We start from the raw sequence: 12,583 nt of genomic DNA, 5'->3' as shown, positions 1-12,583 counted from the left end.
AGCCGGGCCTCAAAACTCTAACACTTTGCGATAGATTCATCTTCCCACAGTTTAAAAACACTTTTTCTCGCTTATTTCTTAGGTAAACACCGCAAAGACATAGACTGTTTCTGTATTCTTGGGATGAACTGAAGGCACTAACTCCTGGCTTGGGATGACAAGGAACAGTGATTTGTCGGGTTTGCACACAAGCCTCCATCTCATTTCATTGGGCGCGTTCTGACTGGAGGGTAATGTGGAAAAAGTCTATACAATAGGCAAATTCACCTCTTTATGGCACTGTACTCTTTAATATGCCATTTCCAGTAAGTTTGGACAGAAAAAAATATCGAATTGCAATTTTAATATATACTTTCAGTACTTTATAAAAACATCCCGACAGAGACCACATTTTAGAGAAAGGTTTGCTTTAGACCTTCCTCACTACCGATTACTCCTCATTACTTGAAATTAACGCTGGTTGAGTTATTTGAAATTACTGACAGCTTAAATAAACGCAAATTAAGGTAAAATTACTTCCTAATGAAGGAGATTAACGCGAAAGAGGGAGTAAAATTTTTAAATGAGGTAAATTAACGCGAAAAACAAAAGAAACGCAACTTGTGAAAAAAGTAGGAACAGATTGGTTTTAATGCTAAATTTAAAACCATAAACATTAAGCCATGAGGCCACACTCTAAATCAGAAAAATCTGTTTTACCCCTAAAAATAGGGCCCTTTCGGTGAGTAAAATACAGTCCTATTTTTGAGTCTAATTTGGCTCCCTTAAATCAGGGCCAATACAGTCCAATTAACTAGGGCTGATTTGGTCGCAGGGCTGAAATGGGCCCTACCGTGGGCTGGAATAGCCTTTTGATTGAGCTTTTGTGGCCTAAATTGTGCTCAAATGGCTCCAGGAAGGGCTGACTTTGGCCTGCAGGGCTGAATCGACACTTTGGGGCTGAAACAGATCTTTTCAATTTTCAGTGCAGGTAGACTGTACTTACCATAAAGGGCACCATACTCACAGAATTGCCTTTTTTCGCATCGAGGTTAAAGATTCCTAGGGGTCAAGCGACCACGAGCATTTTTCGGGATCCGTAAAACTTGTGTTTTAAAATATAAAGTAAGGGCGGCAAAATTAAGGCTCCATCTAATAATTGACACTGAAATAATCATTCTCAAGAAATACCAAGGTCTTAATTTTCGCGTTTATTTCATTACGTGTTATAATTTACAAGTACGCATGCGTTATTTGTTTCAGTCTTGCAGCGGGAAATGGATCTCACATAGTAACGAGTCTTATATCTAACGGACAAACGGACACTAACTGGCAACCTCGTTCTAAGGTCTTCCCCTGGGAACGGGGTTCTAATGTAAGCGGACAGCTCAACGTGCAGGCGCCGCCTTCAGAACCTATTTGAACTCTCCGCTTATAAAAATCATTCTCCTAAGCGACTAGCTCCTATTGCGGACAATTTGTTCTTTCTTTTTTTCAGAAGGAGCATCGACTGGATTGTGGTACAGCCATATACGAGTTGACCTAACCTGCGGTTAGGCGATCCTTCCTCCCTTTTTCTTTGGGAGGCAGGAGGAATGGCCCCTTGTTACTGAGCCGGACTCGTATAGTATTGATTACAGAATACAAGAATACAGAACCAAAAGGAGGCCCTGATATGATCTCGGTAGAGTCTACATCCTGTCGGTCACAAGGAGATCGGATACCCCACGAACCCTACACTCTGAAGAAATCTTATCTTACCTAAATATTTACGTTTTCAAGAAAAAAGAGAAAAACCAAAGTAAAGAGAGTCGTAGAACTTTAAACCCTGTTTACAACATTTTTCTCTCACCTCAATAACTTTCACGCCCATTGCCTACACGAACACGAACGACCAAGTAAGAAATGACGTTGCCTGTGCCAGGCTCTCAAGACAGAAGGGACGTTGCGAAAACAAAACGAGCCAAGCGATAATAAGACGCGCGATCTGGGAAAAGAGCGGTGCCCTCTCTCTCTCCGCAGCCCCTGCGCGTTTTTTGCATCACTTAATACTTCCTACAATCAACTTCTATCTTGAAGCCTGGGACAGGCTAAAAAAGACGCAACGTGAATATCCGATTAATGTTGAAGAGTATAGTAATAGACATTATGATTCTCCAGCCCTCATCATCAACGAAGCACTGTCAACTGTTGTCGCGATCCAACTTGTTCCAGTCAGTCAGTCACTTAGATGGCCATCAGAATAAAATTTTGTCTGGGTGGAATTTTCCGTCCTATAATTCCGACTCTTTTGAATTTCAGGAAATATGGTTCTCAGAAAGAGTATTCTCTGACAAGATCAGAGATTTCAGGTACCACAGATTCAACTGTAACCGTTTTCTTCTGAATACATTGACATATCTGTTTTATTTACAATCGTAAGCTCCGTTGTTGCTTCAGTCTTTCGTATCTTCGCCTTGCCTCCAGTTTATGGAGCTGATTTTGTTCGAGTTCATCGTTACTTGGATGACACATATTCGTTAGTGTTCTTTCAATGTTAGCCGAATAAACAGTATGTGAAGGAATTACTCTCCGATGAACCTGAAATAAGAAACGAAATGGATGAATCAGATAGAGTCCCACTTAAAAAGTCACGATTTCTTTAAGCCAAGCCTTCTTTGACAAGTACAGTACGGACCATGGGAATAAGCCATTTCCCAGTTTCAAACACTTTCACTCTCAAAACGAGGCAAAGTGCGAAGCGTTTCTCGTGAAAATGAGTTTTATTTGTATGAAAATAAAAAATAATTTTCGGAATATATGGCTTCGCACTATGCTTTGGTTTAAAGCAGACGCTCGGCGGGAGACTCGAAAATGCCCTATTGAAAATCCGTCATATTGCAAGCAATTTACGCGACTAAACGACTAAAAATCAACTAGGTCACAACACTCTTACAATAAAACAGTCATAACACCATCTAGTCAAATGTGTCTTTAAATTAAAACCTTGGGTATCCTAAAGTTTTGTAGCTCACCTGTAAAGCGTCTCTAAGATCCATCAGTGATATAGGGGGATTAGAAACAACTCTGCTATCACTAGAGGCAATAGTTACTGCTGCTTCCGCTTCAGCTTGTTCTAACGTTCTGCCGTTATTGCTATTGCCAACAGACCTAATCACAAATCACACAAAATCGGTAAACTATGGTCAGCTGGTCTAATTAAGATATCTCTCGTGGCTACCTCAACCAATGTGTTGCTTCACTCTAACTTCGGAATACCCGCGTCATCTACCATCCCTAGCCTGAGAAAAAAGCCGACATCTCGCGACGCCACTACTAGTTTTTTAATCTCTTTTCGATGTGAAAGCGTTAAAGAGTATATCAGTAGAAGTAGCACTAGTTTTCCCGCGAAAATGACATCTGATGTGGTGTCACTACCTAGATCTGGGCCCTGAGTGCTTCTGATTGGTTGAAAATTTGCTTCATCCAATCAGAAGTAATCATAAGCGCTACCCAGATTTTGGTAGTGACGCGTCATCAGTATGGAGTTTCTGCGCTTGTTTCTCAGACGTCATTTGGCGGGGAAACCAGTGGTAGCGTCGCCAAATGTCGGCTGTTTTCTCGGGCTACTATTATCCCCAGCCGGTCGAATCCCGGACAAATAAAAATTTTTTCTGGACAGAGAGAGGGACGTTTCAAAAATTACCAACACGGAAAGGGGGAAATGCAAACCATTTGTTTTTTCCTGTCTTATTCACAGCACGTTGGGAAGCAACGGCCAGTTTAAATTTTAGAATTTTCAAACAAACATTTTCTGTTGACACATTTTTTTTTGCTTCACTTTAGAATAGGACTAAGATTAAAGCTACATAAATAGCTTTCCACTACACAGAAAGGCAAACTGATGAATTGTTCCGAATAAAGTCTGCAAATACTACGAAAAGAAAAAACACAAATGATGCCTGGATTGCCACCGAAAGGTTCAGAACGTAGTTATGATCTATAAATCACACAACGGTCTTGCCCCAGATTATCTCCGTTCTAAATTTGTAGTCTATCAACCCATTCATTAAAAGACTCCGACTGCAAACTTTCCCTTCCGCTTCCTCGTACTGAATTCCGAAAGAGGAGTTTCACCTATGCCGGGGCAGTGCTCCGGAATAGTCTTCCAATAAAGTTGCGGCAAGCTCAAACCCTTCAGAGTTTTCAGACACTGCACACGTTACTACCTTCAACGCACGGCACCCTTGAAAAGCAGGTTTTGTTTTTTTAGAATACGTATTTTCTTGTATAAATATTGATGGTTATACTGTAATTTTTTTCTATTTTATTATTTATGTAATCCTGATGAGTTTTAACCGAATCGAAATAAAGATTACTACTAATGCCTCACCTTTCAGAATTTGGAGGCCAGGGACTTGTACTGTTTCTGAGATGTAGCCTAGGATAGGTGCTACCGATGGCGTAGCGAAAATGTCCCTCTTTAAGTCTGAAAGAACTTCTCGTTGAACAACAAACTGTTAAGATATCTTTTACAAGGTGCTGCAATCAAAAACAATAAATTCCACTAAGTTAAATTCTTGACCTTACCACAGGGGTATGTCCACATAATATGCAAACGTTAGTGCCTTTAATAAGAAATGCGACTGATTAATTTAGGTCGAATTTCTTGTTGTGTTGGTAAGCCTGATAGTGATATATATGCTAGATGGCACTGGTGACCCCTTAGTACATCTCACTACACCTATTTACACTAACGCTGTCATAGGAAAATTAAAAAAAGGGAATTGAAAGAAGTTAAACAGGAAGAAAGAATCAAACTCAAAATGCTTAATTAGTGTGGCCAATTTACTTCTCTCAACCTTACGGATGTCAAATTGAAGTAACAGTCTTTCAGGATTAATAAAATATCAAAAAGTAATTTGCATGGCTATTATTAATACCTTTCTTTGTTTTGTTTGCTTTTGTTTTTACAGTGAAACCTCTCCTTTGGGACACCTCTAATTCAAGGGTCACCTTCATTCAGGGGACACAAAATTTGGTCCCGGGAAAAAGTTCACAGAATCTTTGTATTTGTTGCCTCTATTGAAGGGACACCTCTATTCAGGGGAAAGGGACAAATTGTCAGGGTCCCCAAGCCTGGATTTAATCCATTTAGGGAACACCTTAAAGATCAAAAAGTGACTGACCACAAAAATTATCGATAAGTTAAAGTGTTCACTAGTCACAATGGCAGCCACTTTCAAACATGAATTGACTCACTAAAATCGATGTACTGCACTTGTGGGAATTCGACACACAGCATCGCAGAGATAAGTTAATAATGATTTTCTACACATTATCTACATGTAGCTGCTTGAAATAATGACAGCAGCAGATTCCATAGCCTGCAACATCAGATGCCTTCTTCGGTTATAATCAAAATATTTCATAGAATGATGTGAACTTCAGAAATACAGATTTAATGAAGATAATTATGATCGTTGCAATGGTAATTGCAATATTTATTACAATTACTACTGTGCCTACATAGCCACCATTAAAACAGAATACAAGACTAGTAGTCCTTCACTTTCCTCAAGGATTGTTAAGCAAGCAAAATATGTTAGTGCACGTGAAAGTTTGTCACCCGTGGGGAGAGGTGAGACATGGAAGAAGGAGAGAAATTTCCCTCTGCTTGTCCCCCTCCTTACAAATGGCAATTTCATGCTTGTTCGCACTTAAGCTCGCTCTAGTATCTCTATACAAAATGAGGGACTACTCATTGTCTACTACTCTAATCACAGGCAACACAGGCTTACTAATACTGCCTAAATCTATGAGACCCAAATAAAGAAACACTACCACCATTTCAGGTGGGTATGTTCCAGGTCAAATTTGCTTGCAGGTGTAATTTTGATTTAACCTATATGTAGGTTGATTTTTTATTCCCCTTGTCTCAAAAAAGTATATGTAGAGGGCTAGAAAACATAAGTGCCATTTCAGGTGGGTATGTTCCACGTTAAATTTCAGTTATTTTGATTTAACCTACATGTAGGTTGATTTTTTATCCCCTTTGTCTCAAAAAATAACTAGAGGGCTAGAAAACAGAGGAAACCTCTACTCCAACTAGGTTGAATTCTGGTTTTACATGACAGAAGATTTTAGCTACATCAGCTATGTTTCTTTAACTGTGTTTGTTAGAGTTAAGCAATGCTGTATTACCTCAGTAGCATGAAGCATGAGGCTAACAGTATCATCAGCCACATTATCCAATCCTGCATCCCAAGCACCAAGAAACAATCGACCATAAATGGTAGCAGTGTCTGGTAACATCATATCATAGGTACAAAGTCCAATTTCACTTTCTTCTGATAATTCTTTAAGGGAGAGTTCAGGAGCTCCTTGAAGAGGATCGCATGGAGTGAACCTTTGCTATAAAACGAACACAGTCAGTCAGTAAGATTAGAATGGCTCAAACTCACGCAAGACATTTGTTTTAATGGGTTACATTTATTCATCTTTACCTCAAAATTTGCCTTTAATACTTTTTTGGGTTTCTTGATTTTTCCTTTCTTGATCAGCTGTGGTTTAGGAGCCAGCTTTTGTGGTGTTCTGGGATGTGATGCTGTAGAAATGAAAAGGAAATTCATTCAACAGAACTAAACAGTAGATACTATTCTCATCTTTTAATAATAACCATACAAGTGTAATGCTACAATCATGACAAAATTAGTTGAGACACCTTCTGATGTTTTGCCAACTTTAAACAAGAAAAATGTAGCTTATCCTCCCCAACCCCCTCCATGCAATGTTGTGCCACTGTTGCTGCCTGTAGAAAACAACAAAACTTCCGTGTGTGACAAACATGACAGGGGTATAACTTGAGTGATTGTTGTGATCCTCAATTGACATTACTGTGTTCTGGTCCTTTACGAAAATATCTGTTCAAAGGAAGGTGAAGTTTGGCAGAAAATGTTTTCTAACAAAATTTTTCTCATGCTTGTCACACAAGGTTTGCCGTCCTTCTTTGCTCTACCATCCTGTTGCATATTAAAAAGTTCCCTATTGTCTGATACTATACAGAATATACATCCAAATATGCAGTTAAGGTTTTGGGTCACCAAAAGTCAAGAAACACAGTCGTCTCCACATGCTACTCATTGCTCATGGAGAGAGACTGTTCAGAAATGACAAACATGTTTCTTCCAGCTTCAAAGTACAAGGCAAGACAAGGTCCCTAATGTTAGATAACATGGATCATTATACATTTCTGGAAAACTGACTACCTACCCCACCCTTAAATCAACATTTTGACCTAAGTGAGAAATAAGTGTTAATGCTGGCTTAGGGGAGGGGTAGCTGAGCAGTTTCCCAGAAACGTATAATCATCCTATAACATTAACTAAGATAACACACCTGGGGTAGCCCCAAGGGCTTGACATTTGGCTAAAATGGCCAGTAAGAAATCGTTGTGAAAATGAACTGAAAAAAAGTCAAATAGAACAAATTGTATGATAATGTTGTGGTTTAATTTCATCCTTGGTTTATGCAGTACAATTTCCCTGTGTTTCAAAGTCATTATCATAAACTGGCAGACTAAAACACAAGAGAAAACTAAATTTCAACCAAGGATAAAATTATTGAACCACAACATTTATACAGAGTAAAACAAGAACAGGTTCTAGAGCACATTTGTTAAGCCTGTTTTTGTCCCAGTACTGCGTGTTCAACAATCTAACCAATCAAAATGCACAGATTGATCACACTTTACCGCATTTAATGCTGCAGATATCTAAGATAACCTAATGTAAAGTTCCCATAGTAGCAACCCTCGTCACTTTCAGCTCATTACTTTTGGGGTGTCGTTACTCTTGGTGGGTCGTTAATTTCCAGCATCAACATCGATGGTCTACCAGACTAACGGACTAGGTGATGTAGAGGAAATCGAATTCTTTTCTGACTCAGGGGAGGAAAGCTAAACTCATTTCTTTTGGTCCATGACAAACAAATGTGTTTTATAGTGCAGTATACTGAAGTTTCAGTTATGTTCCTGTTGTTGATACAAACTTTATATCATTTACGGTAGTTTTTACATTGTTCAATATGTGAACTGACGTCAACGACAAATGATAGTTTCAGGCATGCCATGTTTCCCTTGTTGTAAAACCTAGTTGATTCTAAAGGTTACATTACACTGACTGCAAGTTTAACATTATGTTATGACAAAAATTAATAAAGCAACAACAAACTGACACAAAGTTTTATCACAGCTCTAATCATACAAAAAAACTATTGTAAACTTACTGTTGTCATTGCCAAGGCATTTCTTCGCCTGCGTGTCAAACTCCTCTTTGGAAATCTGCATTATGACATTTATAAGACATCAACTGCATTACACAATTTAATATGTATAATAAAGAAAAATCATCAAAAGCATTAGCACAAGATTGTAAGAAAATATACAAATGGTTTGTGTATGTTTGTAGGGATCATGGATTAGAATACCTGCCAGCAAAGCAACTTAAACTGCAGAAGTTACATTTAAATTTGTAATCAAAACAGGGTTGATTCATAAGATGAAATTTTTTCTCCGTAATTCTCAGACCTTGGAAGAGCTTTCTGTTATGCAGATATGGTGTAAATCCAATTTGACTTCACTAGGAAGGTCCAACAGATTTTTACAGTGTTGGGACATAGATTTCTGATCTTTGAAGTATGCCACTATGTATCTTGGTCTTATTTATTCCATTGAATGAAAGGTCACTGTTCTTGAGGTGGCCCAAACCTATTTACATGTTTGTTTTGGTCGCATTTTTCCAGCAGGAACGATTTAACCAATTTCTATGATTTTTGGCATCCTTAATAAAGAATAGTGGAACTTTAAGAAAATGTTACTTATTTTCTTGTAGTTATAAAAACACTTGAGATATCAGCATATATTTAAAACCACATTTTATGAAAAATGTAGAGAACTTCAAAATCCTGCAACAGATTTTTCCCCAACATCACCACATAAGCCTTAGAACTCTCATTTTTATCTGCAAGTTTGAAGTCAATGGGGACCATAAGACTTGCTGCACAGAATGCTGGTCAAATTTAATTTTAAAATGCTATGCTAACATATTTGTGAAAGTTGACGCACAAACAGAGAAAGAGTGCCGACAGACTATCTTCTATCTGAAAGGGTATTCTTACCCAAAGCTTTATTGCAAGAAACTGAATAATCAGAAACCTGTGGTGAGTACAGTTGGCATTACAAGAAGAACAACTTCACGCTGAGTGCACAATGAGATTAAAAAACTTCTATTTATCAAAGTTACTGTGTATTTGATCTTTTCTTTTCAAAAAAAAATCTCATAAAAAGCAGAATATGGCATCTACAGAGATCTCCCACCAGTTTTTAGCATCAAAGGTTCCCATTTTGGGGCAAAATAAAGCCACCAACTCCAGTAATTCTAACCATCCTTTTTTCAGCTGCAGTGAAAACCCTTGTACTTGGTAATTCAGTCGAGTTTCTTAGACTAATTGCCATCACATTCACAAGGGCAGTTTGCCATTAGGGATAATGAGAAGAATAAGAAGACTGTCATATTTTTCTTCATCTTTATCCCCAAGTGGCAAACTTCCTGCGTGAATGTAACAGCAAGTCTAAAAATCTTGAATAAATTAGCAAATACAAGGTTTTCATTGTAAAAATGGATGGTTAGAAGTACTGGAGTTAGTGGCTTTATTTCTCCTCATGATGGGAACCTGCAACTCTAAGAACTCTTGAGAGTTTTTCGTAGATACTATATTTTGCTTAGTTAAAAATTGTTTCAAAAAGAGAGGGACAAATACAAAGTAAGTTTGATGAATGGAAGGTCTTCAATTTCACTGCACACTCAGCATAAAGTTGTTCTTCTTGTAGTGCTAACTGTATTTGCCATAGGTTCTGATTACTCAGTTTCTTGCAATAAAGCTAGGGTAAGAATTACCCTTTCAAATAGGAGATAGTCTGTTGGCACTCTTCCTCTGTTTGTGCGTCAACTTTCACAAATGTCTTTGCGTAGCAGTTTAAGGTTAAATTTGACCAACCCTTTTGTGCAGCAAGTTGTATGGTCACGATTGAATAATCGACTGTTTGCACGATTCAAAAACATAACCAACACGCATATAAATAGGTTGGGCCACCTTAAATTTTTTACAATTTTAGGCAAACACATCAAGTGTTAATAATATTTTATTGGTGTGCACCATTAGGAAGGTGTTAGAATGGTAATAAGAAACATAATATTAATATCAATATTAATATAATAACAATATAATATGCCACTTGCGAGTTCCAGAAGCCTCACTTTCAAAATGAGACCAAGTGCACAACTTTTCTTGTGAAAATGAGTTTTATTTGCATGAGAATAAAAAGTCATTTCCCTAGGAACTCGGAAATGGCCTAATAGTAGTATTAGTACCGTAAAATTCCGAAAATAAGCCCCGGGGCTTATATTTTTCAAAGGCCCCTTTTGAGGGGCTTAATTTTGGAGGGGCTTATTTTCAGGGGGGGGCTTATCTACGCAGGGAATCTTGCGTTTCAAAATTGATTGGGCTAGCCTTATAGTTGAAAGGAAATTTACCGTTTTGGCTTTGCTTTACTTTGTATTTGAGGGCAATTTCCAAGTACAAGCCCCTGGGGGCGGGGGCTACATTTGAAGGGGCGATTTAACAGAGGGTTTTTTGCATTACGAGTTTGGGGGGGGCCTTATATTTGAAAAGGGCTTATACATGGAGGGGCTTATTTGTGCAATTTTACAGTATATTATTACGTTTATTATAAATTATTATTATTATTAAACACCCATCCCATCTTTTGCACTTTGTATATTACCATGATATCTATGAGTATCTTTGAATCCACTTTTAAAGTTTTTAAACTGTTTAGACGACCCTGTATGTGTTACTCACATATTGATAATAATCTGTACAGTAAAAAGGTTTGTGATGGATAAGGGTACACCGCACTCCACCCCAGCACGTGCCCACAAAGTCCCTCCGACAAGACAGTATATCAAGCTCATGTTTCCGCTTAATACTGCTTAGTTAATACTGACACAAAAATTAAAATTTTACTCTTACAGCTACAATTTAACATTATTTTAAACAAGGTAAAAGATTCCTCTGAAAAGCTGAAACAATATTTTCTTTAAGAGTAGCGGTAATTTAAAGTGTGACAGATAGATAATATACAGTGTTTATAATCGATATTACCTTTTGTTTGTACCACAGCTTCATGTTGTTCCAGTACCTTAAAATGAGAACAAAGAATATAAAATAACATTCGATCAAAGTTTCCTTAAACAAAGAAAAAACAAGAGATCATACGTTTGAGAGAAGTCCCCAAGGGCCTCTCCAAGTTGTCGGCGTGCGACAGTCAAATCGACCGCCATCTTTGTTCTCATCGAAGTACTTTCACGCTGGAAACCGCTGAATAAGTGTGTCCTTCTCTTGCGGAGCGGAGGCGCGCAGCCTGGTTCAGGGGGTGGGAGTCGGATGGGAGACCAAATGGCACCTGGGCACAGCTCATTACCACTAGTATTTTTCCGCAAAAGTGGGGAGTACATTCCGACGTATTACCATTTCTAATTTTTCCCGGAATAGCCGAAACATAGCTAACCTGAAGAAGGCTGGTATGGCCAGCCGAAATATTGTTATCAAAAAACAATACACGTTGTTTTAAATCAGCTTTGCAGTAGTCTTTGGACTTCTCGTTCTTGTTCTAAGCCCAATTTGCCCCTAGCCTGAAAACACAGCCGACATTTCGCGACGCTACCACTGTCCTGAACTTAGCAGCTACAAAACGTATCCTTCAGGCATAGTCTTAGACTTTCTCAAAGCTCGTTTTCGGATTCTGCTGTTCCGTCGCTCGTTTTCTCCCGCTTCAACTCTCTGGCAGTGGACTTTTGCCCAATTTAGCATAGCCTGGTCCCTTCAATCTTTCCTGGATTAGGTTTATCAAGAAAGATTGAAGCACCTCTGCTAACAGGGTAAGGAAAAAAAAGCGTTGAGCTCTTTCACTTAAGCTGTTACATTTGAATTTGTCTCATTTGCCCAACTTTGGTTTGTCTTAAGCAACTGGAAACATAGTAGGCAGGAAAATAAACTGCTTTGTATTCGCGTTCTGTATAAAAACCTTTAAAATTAACTATAATATAGCGTGCGCTAAGCCCTAACTACTTTTCTTTATTGAGAAGATTGAAAAAAAATCTTTTTTTAGCACACATTTGACAGCGACTAGTCTTAACTGAGTGATTGTTCAACCCAATACAACAGCAGTTTGTCATTTGCTGAAGGCTGATTGTCGGGGTATTTTCTTATTGTTTGTATTTTCCAGGTGCGAGGACGGCGCCACTTGTTCTTGATCGACTGCGCTAGGAAAGGAGGATATTACCATCTTCCCAAGGTTCTTCGAAATTATGGGGGGGGGGGGGGGGACTTGAGGGTGATGGGGGAGCGAAACCGGGTGCTTTCTTCCTGCACCTTCAATGTTGAGGAGCCGATTTTGTTGGCTCCTGCCCTTGCTCATTCGACAAGAACAAGAATTATTCCCGGTTAGAGTACAGGCAACTCAAGCTTGTCTTAGGAGATTAGAATGAAGCGTGAAGATCTCCGA

General features: G+C 38.6%; 1 protein-coding gene across 1 annotated transcript; it reads right to left on the bottom strand.

The window, feature by feature from the left end:
• Positions 1 to 1,869: 1,869 nt before the first annotated feature.
• Positions 1,870 to 11,376, bottom strand: LOC140937280 (transcriptional adapter 1-like). Its single transcript, XM_073386820.1, has 9 exons — positions 11,296 to 11,376; positions 11,182 to 11,218; positions 8,245 to 8,299; positions 7,357 to 7,422; positions 6,465 to 6,565; positions 6,163 to 6,372; positions 4,352 to 4,500; positions 2,994 to 3,129; positions 1,870 to 2,559 (listed from the first exon to the last, which is right to left on the bottom strand). Exons 1-9 carry the CDS (start codon positions 11,370 to 11,372, stop codon positions 2,389 to 2,391), a joined length of 1,002 nt encoding a protein of 333 aa, XP_073242921.1. The 5' UTR covers positions 11,373 to 11,376; the 3' UTR covers positions 1,870 to 2,388.
• Between the last annotated feature and the right edge of the window lie 1,207 nt (positions 11,377 to 12,583).

The sequence above is a fragment of the Porites lutea genome, chromosome 5 (genome assembly GCF_958299795.1).
Source record: "Porites lutea chromosome 5, jaPorLute2.1, whole genome shotgun sequence".
NCBI lineage: Eukaryota > Metazoa > Cnidaria > Anthozoa > Scleractinia > Poritidae > Porites > Porites lutea.
The sequence above is the reverse complement of the archived record's forward strand: the minus strand, read 5'-3'. Positions and strand labels throughout refer to the sequence as shown.